The following is a 23389-nucleotide window of genomic DNA, read 5'->3' as shown; positions in this document are numbered from 1 at the left end:
GTTGTTGCATTCGCTGTTAGTTCTTTGCAAGTATCTATTAGTTTATGTTTGTGTTTGAATAAACATTTTCCACGACTCGTTCCTCTTATTGGTGCGCTCCCAGTGTACTATTGGTTTTGCTTATAAAATGACCAATAAGCTGCACAGAAATTAGTTCCAGAGGCTACTATGGAAGGAGGGGAAGGTTATGGACATTCCTTTTGCTTAAAGTTTCAGAAGCTTAGGGATAAGGAGAAGTTGCTCAAGATGAAGGAAGGATGATTCAGGTATGAGAAAATCTTTCAAATGAGGCTTCCCCAGTTGTGTTCAAATCCTGAAAACAGGAGGAGGGCTAGCAGTCTTCTGCAGTGGTTTGTATCTCTGGGGCCATTAGTACATAAGACAGTAAATCCTCTCTACTAGTAGAGTTGGCAAATTTTCTCTGTCCTCCGTAGACAGACCAAGGGATAGACTTTTTAGACAGTGTAGGCACTCTTCCTTATCTAAATTAGAGAAGGGAAGACTAAACCTGCCCCAGGCCTCTTCTTGCCATGTCTTTCATGTTTATCATACCCCTTGTGTTTATGTAGGAACCATATTATCTTGGATTTCTTTAAAGTAGTATGATAAGGGTTATAATACAGGTGCTTTGTAAGACATGTATGTTCCCTTCCTCATATTTCTCTTTGGTAGATAGGTACCCTCCTTCTGAGTCTTCTTCCCGATCTTACTTATCAGCCCATGCCTCTCTACCAGTTGTGTCGAGAGCTGACATTTCTTGACAGGGTTCAGTCTCATTGATTGGATCCTCAGTTTTGTAGGCTGTTAACATAAGTTCATAGAGATTTACTTCAGCTCTGACTGCTCTGTTGGTGAAGTTAGTATCTGTGCTGATTTTACTGGCTCCAAGTCTTCCTTTGGCACCATGGCTCTGTCACTACCTACGGCCTGTATGCCATTTCACATTTCAGCTTCATCAGCATTTGAGTTCTTGGCATTGAGATGACGAGTCTCATGTTAGGTGTGAAAACTGGCCTCTGTCATTGGTTCCTCTACTTTCAGTGACAGCATCTTATTCACTGACAGGGGCACCATTGACATTGATGCTCACAAGGTGGACAAAACTGTTGAAGGTTACAGTGTCACTGACACTACACCATCAAATAGATGGTCACTGCACCACCCTTCACCCAGTATTTGTCTTTTGTTTGTTTTGGAGCTTCCATTCTTCCCCTTTAAGACATATGTCAGTATTTATATTATTTATTAACATTTGTTTACCAGGATTGTCTGACTGGACACCAGGTGTCCTTTTTCAGTGGATCCTGGGGAGAAAAGCTCCACAAGGTTACATAGTAATTTGGTGAAATTAGTTAACGTTTAACGATGTTTATCAATAGTTTAAAAAATTAACATCAGTTTAAAAAGTTTGACAAGTTGTTTAGAAAAAAATCTGATCTCAAAACATCTATAGGTGAGCATAAGTACAGTGTATATACAATCAACGTCATAGAAAAAAAGTATGATAGATAATTACATTGTGCTCAGTCTGCAGAGGGTAGAATTTAAGACCGTGAAAACGTGCTGTAGGGGTGGCAATGGGTAATAGCTTGGTAGAGGTGGGTTCAGGGAAGGTCATTGCAGTTGCATAGATGGTTTTCATAAAGTTGTGATTTAAGGAGTTTTTTGAATGTGGTAGTGTGTTTTTTTCGCCTGAGGTGTGGGGGCAGGGTGTTGCATATTTCTGCAACTTTGTAAGGGAATAGAGATTTCCCTGTGCTGTTTTTACATGGAATGACTTCTCCTAGAGCTTTATTACTGGATCAAAGTTCCCTATTGGTAGTATGGAAGTTCAGTATGCCTGTTCGACCAGGGATTTTGTCAGGGTGGTACAGTATTTATTTGATGGGCTAAGTTGAGTTGGTGGTAGTGAAGTAGGTTAGGAAATTCTAACCAGTATAGTTTAGTTTATGCAGGGACTGGCAGAGGCGAGAGCATGATTTAGCATTGGCTGAGAACATAGCTGTTTTGTTGTAACATGTTGAAAGTTTGTTAAGGTCTGTTTTATTTAGATTTATTAATGCTGGGGATGCATAGAGTAGGGTTGATAGGAGATGAATTCTGGCTATGGCAATTCTAGATTCAGGGGTTAGGAATTTGTTGTTACGATAGAGGCAGCCTAGCTTTTTGTGGACTTTGGCAATGGTTAGAAATATGTGTTTATTGTATTTAAGCTGGTGGTCAATTGTAAGTTATAGTAGTTTAGCCTCGGAAACGGGAGTTATGAGGGTCTTATTGGTGGAGTCAATTGTCTGTTTGGTTGAATAGCATTAGTTGTGTTTTTTGGGGTTCAGCATTAGATGGGAATTGTTTAGCCAGTTTTCTATTTCTGAGAAGGATTCTTGGGCTCTGGTTTGTAGCAGTAGATATTTGGTGCGGAGCAGATCAGGGTAGTGTCATCTGCCTATAGGATAATGTCTGCCTTTGTAGTTGCTAAGTGGAGTTGGTTTGTAAAGACATTGAATAGAAGGGGACCAAGTATGGAACCTTGAGGTACGTCACATTTGACTGGAGTGGGGAGGATAGAGAGTTGTGTCACTTGACAGATTGATAGCGGTTGCCTAGGTAGGTACAGAACCATTGTAATATAGCATTATCAAGGTTGAGTTCAGAGAGGGAGGATAGTAGTTTAGTGCGAAACTGTGTCGAATGCTTTTGATAGATCTAGGAAGATGGCAGGGGCAAGTTGCCCTTGATTTCTGTATGTATTTATGGTATTGGTGAAGTTAATGAGAGCAGTGGTGGTGCTATGACCAGGTCGAAATCCGTGTTGAGTTTGGGAGAGTAGGTTGTTGGAGAGTAGATGGGACACAGGAGTTGGTGATGGATACATCTTTCTAGGATTTTTGATAGGGCTGCAAGGATTGAGACGGGGCGGTAGTTGGATAGGTCATTGGAGAGACCGCCCTTGTGAAGGGAGATCCATAAGGATGGACATAGTGATTTGTTGATGGATCTATTTATTAGTATTGCGCTTGGGTAGGCTATGGCCCTAGATGCAAGCTGGAGGAATTCTGCTGGGAGGTTGACAGCGAAGGTGGTTGGTTTAGTTTGGCTAGGAGTTTTTGGATGGTTGATGTAGATATTGGTTTGAGTGAGAAGGGGATGGAATTTAATTTGGCTTTGGTGGGTGGTAGGGGATAGTGGGGTTTGTATCATTTATTAATTTTAGTATGTTGGAGGTAAAATAGTAAAGCTCGATGCAACGTCAGGGTTGGTACCTTCTATGTTTGATGATGGTGTGGTGATTTTTCCAAGTTGGAGGATGTTCACTGCGGCCCACAATTTCTATGGGTTGTTACTATATTTATTTTTGAAGGGTTAGGTAGTGATTTTGTTTGTCTTTCCTAACCTGCTTTTTTGCCTTATTTCTAAGTTCTAAGTAGGTTTGTCTAATTGTGGGTGTTTTAAGTTGTTTCCAGGATTTCCATTCTTTATCCCTTTTTTAAATAAGGCCTTTGTGGTTTTAAGTAACCAGGGGGTAGGATTACTGCATGCTCTAATTGTTGTTATTGGGGCAAGTTGGTTTAGGATTGTTAGGAATGTGGAATTAAAATATTTAACTGCATTGTCCAGGGTTAGGGTTGTAGTGGGAGCCCAGTTTCAGGATTTTAATGCGTCTGTGAATAAGTCTGAGGGGAAGTTTTTGTGGGAATGGGTTTGTAGTAGGGAGGGTGGGTTGTTGCATCTAAGTTTGTGTCAAAGGAGAAAGGTTGGATTATGGTCACTGAGAGAATTGGGTAGTGTGCCACTTTGGTGGGCAGCGTTGACTTGGTTAGTGAGGATCCAATCTAATACGACTTCTCTTTTGGTGGCTTTATCTATACGGGTGGGGGGTTGGATGAGTTGCGTAAAGTTATATAAATTATTGTGGATGGTTGGTGTTGGGGAGTGATTGGAGTTCCAGTCAATGTTAACATCGCCTAGCATTATGGTTTCGTGGGGGGGGGGGGGGTGGAAAGCCCAGTGGAGTATTGATTCTGGGGTGTTTATGTTGTCACCTGGTGGGATAAATATGCATAGCAAGTTTAGATGTTTGTGTTGGTTTAGATGGAGTGTGGCAAGTAGAGTCTCAGCGTTATTGTAGTTTGGGGGGGGGGGGTGAGAGTTGGATCTTTAAGGTAGATTTGTACAATAAGGCAACACCTCCACCTCTTTTCTGTGTCTGTCTACCCTTAGAATTTTATAATTTGGTGGGGTTATAGAGTTGTCTTTGACATGGGGTTTAAGCCAAGTCTCTGTTATGAGCATTATGTCTGGGTTATATATAGAGATAGATGAGTGGAGTTGTTCTTTTTTGTTCATAACTACAGATGTTCAGATTTAGTTTTAGTAGGTCAGTGGGTTTGTGCTTAAGTGGGAGGTGGGTGTTATTTGTGTTTATGGGGGTAGGTACTGGGCCTGGATTGGGGTGAATGTCACCTCCTAGCAGTAATTGAGCTGCTATGTTAGAAAGTGTTTTGAGGTAGGAAAGTAGTAGACGATATCTGTAGCTAGGGTGTTTTTTAGTTTCTGGGATGTGGTTTATTGGTGGAGTGGTGAGGGGGAGGGATGGCCTATGGTTGATTAGGGATGTGTCCAAGTGTGTATGGGGTTTGGATGTGGTAAGGTGGGGGATTTGTTGTTGAGATGGGTGAGTGAATAATGATAGGAGGTACTGGAGTTGATTAAATGGAGGGCTATAGATGAGAAAAATAGTAGAAGTAGAGAAGTGTGGTGCTGAGAGTAGTGTGTGCGAGTCATGATTATATAGTGAACTGGCTGTAGAAGAAGGGTAAGTAGGGGGATGATCAGTAAGTTGTATGGGCAGCCTGTGGGTGTGGATGAGTTTGGTTGGTTGGTTATTTGATGTGGTAGATGGTCAGGTAATAATGGGTTGGGCTAAATCTATGAGTAGTGGGGGCTGGTGGGAAATGGGGGCAGGGCAGGTGAGTAGTGGGAGCCCGAGCATTAGCGAGGGTGAACGGAGTAGGGCTGCACCAAGGAGTGCAGGTAAGTGACTGCAAAAACCATCAGCAAGGAGATGGATGAAGTAGAAATAGATAAATGGCCAGTACTGATTCTATAATGAATATAGAAGACTGCTAGTTACCCAATTACAAACAAGAGGAGGTTTGCAAGTGACAAATACTTAAAAATGGATTGAGTTAGGTCGGAGCAGAGGGAGAAAATTCCCTTAAGAATCTTGGCCGTGGTGTTGTATGGCCTTTAGGGACTGGTGGGAGGCTACCATTAAGAATACACTTTCCCACTGCCAACCCTTGTGGTGTGTAGCTAATTAAGTTAGGCAGATATTAACCTTTTGCCTGGAACACCAGAAGGGTCTGATGGTTCTCCTGTCCTGGGGCGTTCACAAGGGTGGTTGCTTGTGCTCAGTATATGGGGAACCGTCGGCTGTTGGGAGGTGCTGTATTAATACTCTGTGATCTAGAAAAGAGAGTGTTACTAATAAGTAGTTATTATATGTTTAGAGTCAATACAAATATAACTAATATAATTTGTGATAATGTAATATTAGAACACAGTTACAATATAGAATAGTAATTCCACTAAGCCCTGTTACATCAAGCCCAAGAAGGACACTATGGAAGGTTCTAGGTGATATCTCTCTGTTTAGAGGGTGGAGGTCAGGGTGAAGGCACGAGCAATTCAGTCTGTGCAATTGGTTTTATGAACTGTGACAGTAAGGCTACCAGATGGCACTTATTGTCCGGTTTATACTAAGCGAAAGTTAGTGGGGTTGCTTACAATAATCGACAAACCAGAGCATTAACATAGAGTATAAATTACTATAGTCCTTTCAGTAATTGATGTTTATTTCACCTTGTCCTGTGTATCTAGGGCAGGGACGACACAGCGTCTCTGCGACTAAGTTACATGGAGTTCTTTAGTTGCATCTTTGGCATGCTGTAATTAAAAATGCCAGAATGGCAGGGTGAATTGCAAAGTACAATTAACTACTTGGTCTGTAAGCCCAGTACAGGTTTATTAGCATGCCAGAACAGAATGAGAGATTGGGTGGTTTAAGGTTAGATATTGCAATTGGCAAGCAGTAAACTACTGTGGCCTTCAATCAGCATGGAAGCGCTCCAGCCAAGATTAGAGCTAGTGGGCGCAGAACTGTGGTAGTAGTGTTTCCACAGTGTATACCATATGCCTAAGCAGATATCTAAAAACCAGCATTCAAGGTGAGGCATACACCAACAAAAATAACATAACAAAGCAGCAGTATGAGAGCAGGTATTACAGAATTAATGCAGCATTACATGTACATCAGCATACTCTGCATAACCGTCATTAACAATGTACAGAACACCAAGTGGCAAATATAGTTTAAAAAGTAGAATACAGCAGCAAACTATCAATTATCAACATGTAGATAAGTATGCCGTCAGTATAACAATATAGGCAGATATGTTGAGTAATGAACAAGTGAATTACATGAGCAGAAACACACATGGTAGGTCGGCAGGCTGGGGAAAGAGATTCAAAATTGGCACTCTTTTCCCAGGGGATTTAATACCTCGTATAGGTCACATTGAGGGGGAGGGGTAGACAAGAAGCAAACAGGTAGTTGCAGTCAGTGACATGCACCAAGGAGTGCAGGTAAGTGACGGCAAAAACCATCAGCAAGGAGGTGGATGAAGTAGGAATGGAGAAATGGCCAGTACTGATTCTGTAATGACTATAGAAGACTGCCAGTTACCTAATTACAAACAAGAGGAGGTTTGCAAGTGATAAATATCTAAAAATGGACTGAGTTTGGGGGGGCAGAGGGAGAAAATTCCCTTAAGAATCTTGGCTGTGGTGTTGTATGGCCTGTAGGTAGTGGTGGGAGGCTACCATTAAGAATACAGTTTCCCACTGTCAGTCCTCATGGTGTGTAGCTAATTTAGGCAGATATTAACCTTTTGCCTGGAACAACAAAAGGTCTGACTTCTCCTGTCCTGAGGTGTTCACAAGAGTGGTTGCTTCTGCTTAGTATATGGGGGGCCTTCAGCTGTTGGGAGGCAATGTATTAATACTCTTTAACTGGAACAACAGAAGATCTGATGGTTCTCCTATCCTGGGGCGTTCACAAGGGTGGTTGCTTGTGCTCAGTATATGGGGAGCTGTTGGGAGGAGCAGTTTTAATACTCTTTTCAGATTTCCCCTTCCTACCTCTTCCATGTTTCACTTAAAAAATAATAATCTGGAATCTGTGCAGTTTCCCAGAGTGGTGTCCCCCCTCAATTTTGAGTTATGGAAAAGCAAGTGAGGTGTTTATTTCTCTTCAGGTAGATGATTTCCTTCACATAGAAGTTGGTTGCATTTCCTGTAGTCCTGTTTTCCACTGTTTGATTCTCCTAACCTCTCTTGCCCGAACTGTGGGACTCTGAGCAAGTCACTTATCCAGTTAGCACTTTCAGGCTAAATAGTCTGAAAAAGGTCCATAGATATCAGTGCTCTACCCTTGTTTTAACGATACATTCCTCCAGTAATATGATGTTCTGTGTTGGTCTAGTTCTGTATCACCTTTTTCTTCCTTTTCAGTGTCTAATTCACCAAGAAAAGAAGGCAAGTATAAATGCGAGAGGAGCCACTTGATATCCCATTAGAAACAGACCCCTCCCCTCCACCTCTCCACTGACCCAAAATTCAGTGAGTTCTGGAAGCTTATGGTTAAACAGATGGGGAGCCCCAGGAGGCCCTTTAGTCTGCTGGTAAGACCCTACACGAGACCTTTGAAAATACCTCCCTTGTCCTCTCCTGGGTGGTGTCCTTTGGCTTAACCAGATGGTGATGATCATCTTCCAACAAGACTTGAAAGGTTGTAATGTGGGTAGCTGTCATGAGTAGGTCGGACAAGATCCTCAACCACCCAAGAACTGAAGTACTCCTGTTACTGACTCCATGTTTGGAGCAGCAGCCCTTGAGAAAACCAGTGTCTCAGAGTACAGCAATCTTAACCTACCTAATGAAGAGTCCAGAGCTCTGGACTGCTTTGGGAAGAGGGTCTGTGCATCTTCAACATTTTCCATAAGGGCACTTAGCTGGTAAACCAGCACACTTAGATTCCATTTGGAATTTGCAGTGGAGTTAGTGAAGGTGCTTGATAAATTGCCAAAAAAAAAACAGAGAATAAGCTGATTTCCCAGGCTGCAAAAAATTCTACCATACTTATGCTTATCGTGTGTCTAGTGTTACAGAGCGATGCGTGGTACAACAAGGTCAACCATTGGAGGCATCACTGTTGATTGAGTCAAACTTCCCCAGCTTTGCTGAGATCTTCCAGACATCTTTCTTCACTGCAACATTTAATGGTGCCAACCTGTTTGATTCAGAGACTAGGGAAAGTCTTTGCTAGTATGAACAGTATGATAAAACCTTGAAAGCCATTGGAATCTGTTTCCAGAGATTCAGCACCCATTCACTAGAAATCAAAGGTCCTGAGTAGTTGTAGTTCAAATGGAACCAACAGCAGAAGTACCAGCAATCTGACAAAGGCCAGTGAGCTTGGACTCCTCCTAGAATAGTGCCCCGGTGAAGCAGTTCAGAAGCAGCAGCAGACTTGATGCCTTGTCCAGTTGTCCCTGAAAGCATACTGGGGTCACATGTCCCTTTATTGGTTCATGTGGATGACCATCATGTAGGAGTGTCTAAAGGGAATCTTTTCCAGAGGCTACAAAATTCCTTTCCTAACTACACCCCATCCCTTCTGGCTTCCTCTAGAAAACTCCCTAGCAAAGCAAGTCATTAAAAGTATCCCACCAGATAATAGAGTTTCCTGTTACAAAGCAAAAGACCTCTGTCAGATTTAGACTTGAGACCAAAGCATATTTTTTCCCCAAACCATGTTCTTGATGGTCTCAGTGCAGACAGTTCTACTCTGTCTTGCCAAAGAAGTATGGGTGTGCTTGCTTGACCTCCAATATGCATACCACCATATGAAACTAGACAAAAAGTTGAGGAGGCTCTTTTTCATCTGGGTAGGAGCCAACCTTCAATGTCAGGCCCTTCTTTTTGGTTTTATCTCAAAAGTGTAGCTGTGGTGACAGGGCTCCAAAGGTTGTGAGGAGCCAAGAACTTCCTCTACTTAGATGTGGAGCAGCTAGGAGCCAGTCATCTGAAGAGACTGAAGATAGCAAGGGAGTCCTTACCTCACTTGTTTTATTTAGTCAGGAGTAAGTGTGTGGGTGGGGGGGGGTACCCCCAGGAAGCCCTTTTATCTGCTGATAAGCCCTGCAGAAGGCCTTCCAGACACCTCTTCTGTCCTCCTTAGTGGTGCCTCCAGCCACAGGAAATGGTGGTCATTGTCGTGAATGCTGCAAAGTCACAAGTAGAGCCATTGCAGATAGTAGTTTTTATGTAATGTCTCCTGGACACTCTGACTTTCAAAGTAAGTTTACCTCAGGAAAGAATTAAACCCCTTGCAAAGATCTGCATCTCTTCTTACATCATCAGATGTTGCGGTAATGAGCTTATATGTTTGAAAACCTAGACGTTTTGGTGGCAGCTGTCTTTTTACTACGTCATGCACATTATCATATAGGAATGTTCTGTGGACGACCCCCCCCCCCCCCCAGAAAGTGAATTTTGGTTTCATCTGCTCTTAGACAAAATCAGAATTTCCAGAATATGCATACCACATCTTTACAAGTGGTCCCAACAACCCAAACCTGAGTCTGTGGGACCCCCTCCATTTTCCATTTCCCCTTCATGACCATCAGTATGGGCATGTATGTGCAAGGGGGTGGGGGATATTTTCAGGACAAGATGGTTCAGAGCATATGATCACACACAGAGATCAGTGTTGGAGATGAGAACAGTCTTCCTAAACCTGCAGGCCTTCCAAGATGCTTACTCTCAGGTTGCTATTCCCATACACTCGGGCAAACATGGCAGTTGCATAGTACAGGATGGAACTCTAGGATTCTTAACTCTTATGCCCGGAGGGCTTGAGAATAGGTCATATTTTCTGATTTTTCTGTAATAGCCCAAGGATGTTCTAGTCCAGAGATGGCCATCTGGTATCCTATATGCCTTGCCACCCTTTATCCTAATGCCAGTTTCTTCCAGAAATGGCCCTGCACAAGGCCAGAGTCATTCTGTTAACCTTAATTTAGCCATGGCAAATGTAGTTCTCCTGTTGTGTCATCTTCTGGAGAAGCTTCTTTGCTTCATGGTTTTCCAAACCTTCCTGTCTGGCAAGTCCCACCCAAACATTCACACTTTTCTGTTAATAGCATGGCTTCTCCACTTCTGTTGGTGTCCAAGGATGTGTCATACCCTACAGAGGGTCATCCAGATCATTTCCTTTCCCTGGAGGTAGAGTGCTAAGTAACATACTAACACAAGAGACATTGATCTGCAATATGGACTTCTAAGGGGTTAGATCCCTTTTCTGCTTTGTTAGAATGCTTATCTAACTTTATTTGACATTAGGCTCAGTTACAGTTATGTCAAAATTAATTTCTGTTTTATATTTGGCTTTTAGTATGGCGTTAAGAGAATTTATTTAACTTCTGTGATGCAAGATCTTTCTTAAAGGGGGGTTTAAGCTTAGAACTGTTTACAGAATTCCATTTACCCTTCAGATCTGAAGTTCATGTTCGAAAAGCTTACTTTGTACATTTCAAGACTAGCTTGCATTGCAGACCTTAAGTTCTTGTGATGAAAACCTTTTTTTTGGTGGCAGTGGGGATTTCCTGACATCCAAGAATTGTACGTAGAATCTACTTACCTTGTTTCCACAAAGGCAGAGTAATATTGTAAACTAATCCTACATTCATGCTCTGAGTTCACTGAGACTAATTTGAGTAGGTGTGATAATTTGCCTGTGTGTTTCTAAAATGCTCAAACAGAAGATGGTAAATTCTGCAGTGTTCATGCACAGTCTTCTATTTACATATGAAAGAGTCATTTAAAAAGACCTTTTAGCTCTGTTATTTAATATGTTCCTAGTGCTCGGGTCTAAGGATTATATACTAGAATTTATACTTATTGCAAGATAAATCATTTGAGGTGCATTTGTAGTTAGATGTACAGTTTAATTTATAAACTGTTGTGTGATGCTGATTGTAATTGTCTTGTTAATAACTTGTGCAGTTTGTGTTTAAGCACATTATTTGAAATGTAGGGTTATCCCCATATGTAAGGAATTTGGAAATGCTTTAAACTGCATTCTGCTGGAAGTCAGAGCTAGCCATAATTTGCCCCCAAATATGTTACTTGCAGAGATGCCGGTATCATCTTAGTTCTTGTAAGTATTTATAGAGTTGTGTGTTGTTCATTGCTGTATTGCCCAGTGCCTTGAAATGTTTAAAAGATAGTTTATAGTTGAAATAGCATGGTTCATTCGTTTAATTTATTTTACAGAGATCGTAAAGAATATATGTGTTCAGATGAGGTTTAATTTCTAGTATTTTTACTTAGAAATTCTTCCACTGGTTAAAGTTTGTTTGCCTTTATTTCAGAAATCTCTAGATTGCTGGCTGCCTCATGTTAATATTTGGATTGTGTTCTTGCCTGGTACTTTTTTATTGCACATACCTCACATAAGTCGTTAAAATAATGCATTTTGGTATGCATAGACATAAACTTTGCCTTTACTACCACCTGTGAGCATCTTCATTATTGTTGGTTGTAACTGAAAAACAGATGGATGTGAGTATTTTATGTTGCATGGTGGGTTTTGTGAGACTGACACTTCAGAATGTTTGAAGGGCAATTTAACATTTCATTCTTTTGGTACATATTTTAGATGGGTTTGGATGGGCTCAGGGATGATTACATCAGAAGGTTTGAACATCCTTTCACCTCAGAAGAAAAATGGATGGCTGTCAAGTGTGTACATCGCACTCAGCAGGTACGATTAGCATAATTTGCATTTATCATAGTATTTATTTTCTGTGCAAGAAAAATGCATTTTGTTCTGTAAACTGTGCTACAAGAAAGACTGTTGCTGCCATGCTTCCTAGTGTATGTGTATTACATTTAAATTGATGTTAATTGTCATTCCATGTAATTTTTTGTCATCTTATACTAAACATTTCTCAGGATTCCTGCATCCTTTTTTTTTTCAACTGGATCAACGTACTAAGTTTTCATGTAGTTGAAAGAAAAGGTATTAGAGTTGTTGCGCCAAGTGGTTAACACAGAATCTTAATAAAAAGGTTCATAGTGCGTGTGTTTAACATTGAGGACCCTCTTCGGCTGGTTCCTCAGTTGGCTTCATTTTTTTTACCAATCAAAATGTGTCAAGAACTTGGAAGATCGTATATGTGGGACATGTGCTGATTTATGCACACAATGAATTAATAAGCTAAATACACAAGTGTGCTCATCCCCAAGCTTTCCCAGATATGCTCTGAATTGTTGCATAATGGTACAAAATATACTGAACCTACAGACATAGCCAACATCCTGGCAAAACTCCCCTTCCCCCCAAAGGAGCAAATGCCTATCCCAACTGAATGTAACCTTCCTGACATCACAGATGCACAGGTGAAAGCTGCCCTCTCCAAAGCAAAAAACACATCATCTATGGGACCGGACAGTGTCCCAGGCTGTGTCTTACACGAGCTCTAAGAAGAACTGAACCCTCACATTGTCACTGTTCAAACTTAGCCTTACTACAGGATATGTACCCAAAGAATGGCGTACAGCTACAGTGGTCCCACTCCACAAAGGTGGTGCCACAACGGACCCCGGAAACTATCGCCCCATAAGCCTGACTAGTCTGGTCTGTAAAGCTATAGACCGTATTATCATGGAACTCATAAACAAAGACATTGGGAGACTCCAGACACTGGACCCTTCCCAATTCGGCTTTGTTAAGGGCAGATCTTGCCTCTTAAACCTAGTTGATTTCTTTGAAACAGTTACCAAAGCCATAGATGAGGGCAAGGTAGTCCACACAGCCTACCTGGACCTCGCAAAAGCCTTCAACACAATACCCCACTCGGGCATCATAAATAAGCTTACCAGCTTAAATATCAACCCCTATATCACAAGATGGGTTGCAAACTGGCTCAGAGATAGAACCCACATGGTCAGAATCGCAGGTGCCATGTCCGAATCCAAACCAGTTACAAGTGGCGTCCCACAGGGCTCAGTTCTGGGACCTCTCTTGTTCGGTATATACTTCTCTGAGGTTCAGGCTAACACGGGGATTATGGCTGACAAAGTTTGCAGATGACTGCAAACTGGGGGCCATAATCGAATCTCCAGCTGACACAAGCATCCTCCAAAAGGGTCTCACAGAGACGGATGCTTGGTGCCAGAGCCACGGCCTCAAGCTGAATGCTAAAAAGTGCATAGTCATCCCCTTTGGGAAAAACAAGGTGCCCACAAATTACCACATAGGTGGTAATCCATTAAGTACGGAAGAAGTAATTAGAGATTTGGGGACCAACGTAGATAGTAATCTCTCCTTTGATAATCATGTTGCCAAAGTGGTTAGAAAGAACTTCTGTATAACCCACCTTATCACAAAAGGGTTTGCATCTAGATCAAGAGAGGTCATTGTGCTCCTCTACTAGTCACTCATCAGGCCCATAATTGAATACGATGCCCCTTTTGGGATGTACCTTACCCGACACCTGCAGCAACTGGAGAGACCCCAAAAGTACCTCACAAAGAGGATCATGGGCTACAAACAGATGTCCTATGCAGCTCGACTAAAGAATCTCCAGCTCTACTCAGTTGCTTACCGCCTACTCAGAGGCGATGTATGCCTGACGTACAAAGCCATGTCAAACCCGGAATTAATGGACATGCTCCACATCAAAAAATCCAAGTCCCTTAGATCTACACGCTCCAGGGACCTTAACCTCAGCACAAAAATAAATAGGACATGCTGGAGGGACAGATTCATTTCCCAGAGGCTCCCCTCACTCTGAATAGAATCCCAATTCATGTTAGACATAGCCCCTCGCTGAACCTCTTCAAGCGAAATCTGGACGCGTGGATGGGAAATCGCAAATTCACCCCTGGGATCTCTTCTGTGTCCCTGCTAGACAGAGGCACAGTAAACTAATCTTAAAAGGGTTCTTTCTGTGACCTACTTTACAGAGGCACAGTAGGCTAATCTAATAGGGAGGCGGAAGACTCTTGTGGGAGAAGAGGCTGGACTCTGCCCTTCTGAGCTGGGAATTTCTGGTTAAAGGTTTATAGTGCCTGAATATTTGAACTGTATCTTACTGAAATTGGTACACCTTGTTTGCTCTAGCATAGACTAGATCCAGGCCTGTTGAATCTAGCTTTGTTTATATGCTTGTTGTTTGTTTGCTTGTTATTTCCCTGGAAGCTAATTCCACCTAATACGCGGCTTCTCAGTGCTTCTGTGGATCACTAGTGATATCTGCATTGCTTACTGTACTTATTTCCTTGTTTCACTTGAAAGAAAGTTACTGTTTGTCATTTTTGCATTTAGTTACTTGTAACACATTGCACTCAAGTTACCTGGCACTTGCTCACTAAAGCAATTATATAAGTCAGCACTAAAAATTAAAAGCACTACACCCTCACTCCCCACTGGCCCTTGTTTTCAATTATTAAGGAATTCCCAATATTATTCTAGCATGTCCAAAGGTCACTTGTCAATCTCCTCTCCGGTCCAGCTGGTGAATCTGGGAATCTTGAGGCAATGTTATAACTGCCTCATGTACACAGACAACCCTCTCCTCCTCCCACATAACACAAATACTTGCGAGAGATGCAGCTATTTAGCCAAACTGGAGGCTGAGCTCTCTCAACTCAGGACTGGCAAGACCAGACAGGAGGAGAAGGCAACTACACACACCACAAAACCAGCCTCACATAATGCTACCACACCACTGAATCAAACACATAAACACACAAAGACATACTCGGAGGCTCTGAGTAAAAATTTACCTAAACAGCAGAGGCCTCCAAAGCAGACACCCAAACAACTGCTACCTCAAGACACAACACAAGCAACACATAAACCACAAAAGCAGTGTGCAGTGCAGTCACAGCCCTTAAGGCCAAATACAACACCAAACATACTTGTCATAGGTGACTCCATAGTCACACACACTGACGTCCCACTCACCAGGCTGAACAAGGAGAGGGTCACAGTAAGCTGCCTATCGGGCGCTAGAATCCGCCACATAACACAAGCACTCGGGTCACTCCACGGCAAGTACAAATATGACACAGTCATTGTCCATGCTGGTGTGAACGACCTGAGACGTACCTCCCTGGACTACATGAAAAGAGACCTAGAGGAGCTCTCTGATTATGTAGCCCAGGCAGGTATGACCCTAACCCTGAGCAGTATCCTTCCTTCACCAAGAATGATGCCACAATATAGAGACAAGATGATCAGCTTTAACAATTGGCTTAATGTCTGGTGTCATTCAAAGGGGATCCAGTGTCTGTCTGCCTGGGATGACATGCTTGACAAGCCACGCTGCTTCGCAAGGGACGGCTTGCACCTGTCACCCCTGGGATTCCGGATATTGGCTAAGGCTCTTGCCACCCCATAGTGCCTTTTTAGGCAAGGCTCAAATTCTAAACCTACCACCCTAGAAAACAAAAATGGAAAGAAACTGAGGGTAATGCTGCTCAATGCCAGAAGTCTAAATCTCAAAATGCACGCACTCGAGGCCCTTCTCAGTATGGAGAACATCGATGTCTGTGCTGTAACTGAAACCTGGTTCAAGGCTCCTGAGAGCACCCGGCACTATTAGGTTTTACCTCATATCATGCGTTCCGGCCCCAAAACCCGGACCACACCACAAAAGGAGGGGTGTATCCATACTCATAAAGGAAACGCACACCTCCAGGTTGGTGGCAATGCACAAGCTTCGGAAACCATCCAGGTGCAACTAACCATAGGCAAAACTGCTCTACAAATTGTAGCATGCTACAGGCCACCCTCTCAAACTCAGGAACCCCACACAGCCTTCCTGAAGACACTGGAGGGTATAAATGTATCTCCAAACACCATCATATTGGGTGACTTCAACTACCCGAATATAGACTGGGAACATTACTCAAGCCCTAACTTTCTAGCCCAACGGTTCCAGGAGTTCATAAATTCAAATGCCATGGAACAGCTAGTCACTGTTCCCATGAGAGGAGAAAATATACTAGATCTCATTATCACAAACATGGGGACAAAATGCTCCACACCGGAAGTATATCCCTCATTGGTGAGATCTGATCATAAACTAATCTCACTGGAAATCCACATCCCGCCCCCACCCCAAACAAAAAAGACCACAGTGAAGAACTTCTCTAAAGCAAACTTCACACTACTCAAGACTGGTGTGGTATCCTTCAAGGTCCCTGAGACAGTGGAAACCACAACCCAAGCTGCGGAAGCCCTTACAAATGCCTTCTATGAACACCTCCAGGACTGCATGGATCAGGCAATCCCAAATAAAACCAAGACTCTTTCCACAAAGGGCAAACGTCCAGTCTGGTGGACCCCAGCCATTAACAAACTTTACAATAAGAGGAGAAAGCTATTACATGATAGAACAAAATCCATAAAAGGGAAGTCACCCCTGATCATTATTAGTAAAAAAATACGAGCACTCATAAAATCAACTAAGGCCAATTTTGAGAGAAAAATTGCCATGGATTCAAAGGACAATCATAAGGCCTTTTTCAGCTATGTTAGGAACCTGGGTGGAAACTCCCAGATATGCTCAGAATTAGTCCAAAATGATACAAAAATCACTGAACCCACAGACATTGCCAACATACTGGCAGACAGGTTCTCAGTGCAAACTTCACCCCCCTCTCCCCCCCTAAAGGAGAGATAACTATCGCAGCGGAGTGTAGCCTCCCAGACATCTCAAATGCGCAGGTGAAAGCTGCTCTCTCTAAAGCTAAAAACACAGCATCAATGGGACCAGATGGTGTCCCCGGCTGTGTGCTACACGAGCTAAATGAGGAATTAAACCCGCACATAAGGCAGCTGTTTAATCTCAGCCTCACCACAGGATATGTGCCCAAGGAGTGGCGTACGGCAACTGTGGTCCCACTCCACAAAGGCGGTGCCTCTACGGACCCTGGTAATTACCGCCCCATAAGCTTAACAAGTCTAGTCTGCAAAGCTATGGAAAGGATCATAATGGAGCTCATAAACAAAGATATAGGGGACTTGCAGACATTGGACCCGACCCAGTTTGGCTGCGTCAAGGGAAGATCATGCCTTTTGAACTTGGTCGACTTCTTCGAAACAGTCACCAAGGCCATTGATGAGGGAAAGGCAGTCCATACAGCCTACCTTGACCTTGCAAAGGCTTTCGACACAATACCCCACTTGGGTATTGTAGAAAAACTTACCAGCTTAAATGTAAACCCATATGTCACAAGATGGGTTGCAAACTGGCTTAAGGACAGAACCCACAGGGTTAGAGTTGCTGGCGCTATGTCAGACTCCAAGCCGGTCACAAGTGGTGTCCCACAGGGCTCGGTCCTTGGCCCCTATTGTTCGGCATCTACTTCTCAGAAGTACAGGCCAACATGGGAGGACTTTGGCTGACAAAGTTTGCAGACGACTGCAAACTGGGCGCCATAGTGGAAAGTGCATCGGACACGGATATCCTTCAGAAGGGACTCACGGAAACAGATAGCTGGTGCCAGAGCCATGGCCTGAAGTTAAACGCCAAAAAATGTATAGTCATACCCTTTGGGAAAAACAAGGTAACCCCAAGCTACCATATAGGTGGCAATCCACTAAGCACAGAAGAGGTTATCAGGGACCTGGGGACCCAGGTTGACAGTGGCCTTTCTTTTGACACTCACGTTACTAAAGTGGTTAGAAAGACCTTCTACATTGCCCACCTGTTCATGAAGGGATTCACATCCAGATCTAGTGAGGTCATTGTTCCCCTGTACTCTTCACTTATCAGACCAATGATCGAGTACAATGCCCCATTCGGGCTGTATCTCGCCCGACATCTGCAGCAATTGGAGAGACCCCAAAAGTTTCTTACCAAAAGGATAAAGGGACTCCAAAATCTGTCATATGCTGCCAGATTGAAGAAACTCCAGCTCTATTCAGTCGCATACCGTCTGCTCAGAGGTGACATGTGCCTGACATACAAGGCCATGTCCAACCCAGAATTAATGGACATGCTCCACCTCAAAAAATCCAAATCCATCAAAACCACTAGAGCAAGTGACTTAAACCTTAGCATGTATATAAATAAGACGTGCTGGAGGGATAGATTTATCACTCAGAGACTCCCTATGCTGTGGAATAGAGTCCCGGTCCATGTGAGGCAGAGCACCTCGCTGGCTCTGTTCAAGAGAAATCTTGACCTGTGGATGGGAGATCGTAGGTTTACCCCGGGAATCATCTCTGTGTCACTGCTGGACAGAGGCACAACAAACTAATGGGTACAGTACTTTTTCATATAAGGGGTGGCGTAAGCCACAAAAATTCGGGCTAGGCTTATAAATGCTTTGGGGCAGATAGCCTAGTATAAACCTATGAACCTATGAACTCTGGCTAGGCTTATAAATGCCCTAGGGCAGATAGCCTATTATCTACCTATGAACCTATGATGGGCCCAGGCTGGCTAAGTTCCTTCAGGGTTTCTTACCTAGACTTCAGGCATATATTCAGAGTCTTTTAAGTACTGCCCACATGAGTGGAAGAATGTGTCAAAGGTGAGGGCATGGCCTCAGACCAACATTTGTCCCAGTGCAATCCTTTGTTTTCCATTACTGTTTTGATAGCTATTGCCCATCCACAGTATGTTTTTCCTGCAGGAAGTTGGCTGTGTTGTAGCAGATGTAATCTGGAGCCTGTCGGGTCGGTGCTTCCCTCCCACTTTGAGTAGTCTGAAGACCTGTAGGTCATTATGTTTGACAGGTAAAGACTAACTTCTCTGTACCCTACAGCCCTTCCAATGTGAGTCTTACATTTTTGTAGAGACCTTAATGTTCATGATGCCTTCTGTAGATTGGTCTGTGACCCTCACTTCTTTCCCTTAGAAAATTTTTGAGAGTTACTGGGGGATAAAGCGGATTAACTTTGAGATCAATAACTCCACCACCTCAGCCTTCCATAGATAAAATCATGATACATTAGTGCAGTCTGGAAGCAACCAGAGTGCTTATATGATCTCCCTCCTGAAAGAAAAAGGATGCTGTGTGTAAGTCATCAGTTATGTCAAAGAATGTCCTGACAAGACATAGTCAGTCTGACTTCTGTATCCTGCACATGATCCAGAGATCATATTATTTTGCCATCAGACATTTAGAGGAGTTCAACATCCTAGGGCTGCTAAGAGTTCACTTCTTTTTTTGGGCTTAGAACCTTTAACTATTCATCAACCTGGCCATACTCCACTCCTCCTTCATGGATCAGGCATTAGAAAACCTTTCCTTTTTCCAGGATTCTGGGCTCACGGGATGAAATTAAAACCCTTCCCCTTAGAGTGGGTCACATTAGCAGTAAATTGGAACTTTTGTGTTTTACCTGCTCTGTTTTTTTATTCCTAGCCATAAATTTCAACATCTGTGTCTATCCCCTACAGAGACCGGTGTTGATCTTATGCCCACATTCCTTCAGACTTTACCTTGTTCAGTTCACTTGTGAACTCTGCATTGCTAGGAAAAGTCTTCTCTCCATCACTCTCGAGTGCTTTACTTCCTGCTTTGGAGATACTAATTCCATCTCTTTAGTGCCTTGTATTCACTGACAGTTTTATTTTTCTATAAAGGTCTTTATATAAAACATAATTAAGTAATTTCTTCTGATTGTGGTTAGTTAAGCTATTCTTTGAATTTTTATTAACTACAAAATGTCTAGGTTACTTAATTAACCGCTTAATTTCACAAAGATGGAGTCCAGAACCTCAGTGACAAGCAGGGGAAAAGAGATAAGGTGATAAAATCTGATAAGAGTTAGAAGTGTTCATTTATGTTAGTGCTCACAAAAGAAAAGACTTTGGCAGCATCTTCACTGGCATTTCACGTTCACATCCATTTGTTCATGTCATTTCAAAGGTTTGCAGTACAGGATTGAGTATAGCATTAGAAGTCTTTTGTCAAGCTCACCTAATTCTTTTAATGTCTTACTACAGAATGCCTTCATCTTTAACTGCAAAGTATTTCACTTTACCATAAAAACATCACATTGACGCAGCAATGATATACATTATCCTTTGTTGGCCTGATGTCTGTCTGTGAACAAAGCTCTTAAATGCATATCTTTAGAAGTGCCTGCAAAAGTTCAACAGGCAAAGAAAGGGATTTCTCTGGTGGAGAAGAGGATTTCTAAGAGGGATTCATTCTTCCTGTCAAGAATGTTTAGCCAACAACCCCCCACCCCTGCATTTCTTCAGATAGTAGGTGATGAACTTAACTTCTTTTAACAGGAGTTTGAACATGAAATGGTCCTTGACCTTTAGTCAAGGACCTCGGAGTTCAAAGAAGTCGCACCTTCAGCTGCCACTCTTGGGATACAACTGAAGGTTTTGCTCCATTCTGTTTTACGGTAGTTAGTTGGATCCTATATCAGATCTTGAGTCATGGCATGAATTTTAGGGTACTTGGGACCAGGGACCTTACTTTCCTGGTACTGGTCACCAAGTCTGCAAGCCCCAGTTAAGGAGATTTTATCTGTTCATCCACATTGGAGCTGATTCTATTCTTCAGGGCCCAGAAGTTGAGTAGTTGCTTGGTGTCTGATGGGAAGTTGAGTTGCACTTTGGTGATCACACTATTAGGGAGACTAGACTGGAGTCTCTGTCATCCTCAGCACAGGCTTTGTCCCACATTGCACTGCTTTTGACTAGCATGCAGTCTTTTGTTGGTTTCATGTCCCATAACACTTGAGATAGTCTGACATGCACTTGTCCTCATATGAACTCACATTTATACTTCTCCCTCGCATCTAATATTCTTTTAGTATTTATAGGATCATAAAGCCACCATCTCTGAGATGATCAGGGATAATGAGTCTACTGTTTTCATTTGCATCACCCCTTGACTTCTGCTTTAGGGATTCCCTCTGGTTCATGAGGAGAGGCTTGGACTGGCCTCAAGCCCCTCTTGTCACCCCACAGAATACGTGTTGGATCTTTTGGATGGACCTCTAGCCCCTCTTACCTTCCAGCAACCTGGATTTTCAGAGGAATGAACCTGAGGAGACTTGGGTCATCCCACCTTCCCTCCAGCATTTTGAAGCTTGGTATTGAGTATGTTATCTCACAGGATTGGAGCATCCTGATTTTGCTCCTTATCTCTGAGAAAGGCCAGTTCTCTTTACAGGGTAACACTGGAGCCAGACAGATCAGTTGCTGTTACTGATAGTTATGTGGTCTCCAGTATTGTATATGTCCCAGAGACTGCAGCATTTTGTCATTTGCCACCAGGCACAAAATCAAGAACATTAGACATATGTGGAAGGTGCATTCCCCTGCTATATTAGGATGCAGGGTGATCCTCTCTTTAGCTCTCCTGTATCATTTCCAGGAGGATCTAGAGAGAGAGAGACTTTTTAAGCTAAACAACCTCCTTGAGTTTGGGCTGAAAAGATCTTTGATCCCCTTTCCATGGCTTTTATAGTGACTTGACAGTCTTTTTGTAATTTCAGTTGCACTATCATTTTGAATAGGGCCATAGGCTTGAACATTAGCTTACACAGGATGGCACAGCTGAGATTTTTTTTCCTCAAAGGAGGAGTTTAGGAGCAAGATTCTGAATTGCCCATATTTTGAGGGATATGTTCTTTTGCAGCTTGTCCAGGGATTGGTTGATTATCTTATGAAGAGGTAGTGGCCCTCGTATCTATGGAAGACCCTCTGTTCTCCTTCCTTGCAGCTTGAATCCATTCTGTGCTTTTGTTAGACCTGCACAACCACAACAGTGGAAAGTTCTTCCTCAGTGTCCAAGAAAGACCCTCATTATTATACAGTGTTGCCCACCTCAAGTGCTGTTGAAGTTACTCAAGTCATTGACTTCTCTCTCTGAGATTGCCTGTAATTTGAGGGGACAGTTCCCTGAGTACTGCTGAGCTCTGAGAGCCACCAGTAGTGGTTCCTAGATGTGGTCTGTGTAGACTGACCACACTTTTGAGTGCATATGTGGTCCCCCTGCCCCCCAAAAAAGTGCACCATCTGAGGATTTGTCAACATCAGCAGAGCTCTTGGGACAGGTCTGGATTCTGTTGCTCCAGGGGGCCGTAGAGGCCCTCCCTTATGGGAGGAGGAGATGGTGTCTCATTTCCAGGTGTTGCTGTTCTTGAAGAAAACATGCAAGTTCATTCCCATTCTGAATCCAAGCAACTTCAGCCTTTTGTGGCATTTAGTCACACTTCAAGGGATCATAACTTTGCCCATTTAAGGAGCTGGGATAATGTTGCTGGACATGGTGGATGCTTGCTGGTGCATTGGAATTGGAGGACCTCACCGTAGTCTCCATAGGTTCAGTCTGGGAGTGCATCACTTCCAATGCAGAGCATTGCCCTTTGGACTTTCATCACTGACCAGAGTTTTCAGTGAGGTACTGCCTTTTGTATCGAATACCTTGATGTACATGCTGTTCCTAGATCAAGATCAGCCCTGTCCAGTGATTCCATGGAGGTAGCCTTCCTCTTTGTGACCCTGTAGATGCACTCCCTTGGGGATCATCATAAACTGGAAAATGTCCTCCCTGTCCCAGCTCAGAGTAAGTCCATCTTTGAGGTGACATATTATATTGCCTAGTGCTTCTTATTCCTACCTTTTTGGTTGGCCCAGCAGGTCACCGTCTTGGCATCCTGGGGGAGGATGCAACACAGGGTCCAGCATTGGACTCTGTTTTGCCATTTGGACTTGGTGGTCATGATTTTCATGGTGCAGTTTTGGAAATCGGTGACTTTAAGGTTTCTTAAGTTGTAAGTACTACCAATTTTTAGTAGGCCTCTCTTGCATTCTTATCTTTTCATGCAAATCTGAGTGCAGAGTTCATCAGTTTATAGAAAAATCCAAGCAGGAGTGTCACTGGCATTGCCTACTCTATATGTAGTACCAGAAGCAAAATAAACATTTGAAGGGACTGCACTCAGTGTGAGAAATCTAATAGCAAGGTTTTCTGTGTAGTGAAGTACTCTTTAAAACTCGTACTTACTATTCCATACGCCAATGCTAGTCTTTTGTAAAATAGCCTGTATGTACCCTGAGATTTTTCAGTTATGCAGTACTCTAGAGATATAAATGACAGAGTAACAAACTTCGTGACCAGTTTTCATTTATCTACAGAGGTTTTCCTGTTCATTGCATACCCTGATAATTTCCCCAAAACTTGGAAATCTGTAAGTAAATTAAATGCAGATTTTAAATTTATTAGATAATCTAGTAGTCAGTCTGTAAATAATGAGATTGTGTTCTCT

The 23389-nt window shown here is 42.8% G+C and overlaps 1 protein-coding gene across 1 annotated transcript in view; it reads left to right on the top strand.

Moving 5' to 3' along the window:
* The window catches only part of ATP2C1 (ATPase secretory pathway Ca2+ transporting 1), a gene marked incomplete in the record, with an annotated part of 2099819 nt that overhangs the window by 1258136 nt on the left and 818294 nt on the right, over window positions 1-23389 (top strand). The window contains 1 exon segment of the mRNA XM_044066734.1: window positions 11783-11887. Within this exon segment, the coding sequence (XP_043922669.1) occupies window positions 11783-11887 (105 nt within the window).

This window comes from Protopterus annectens, chromosome 3.part1 (assembly GCF_019279795.1).
Source record: "Protopterus annectens isolate FY-2018-M chromosome 3.part1, PAN1.0, whole genome shotgun sequence".
Taxonomy (NCBI): domain Eukaryota; kingdom Metazoa; phylum Chordata; order Ceratodontiformes; family Protopteridae; genus Protopterus; species Protopterus annectens.
This window is presented reverse-complemented; position numbering and strand designations above follow the sequence as displayed.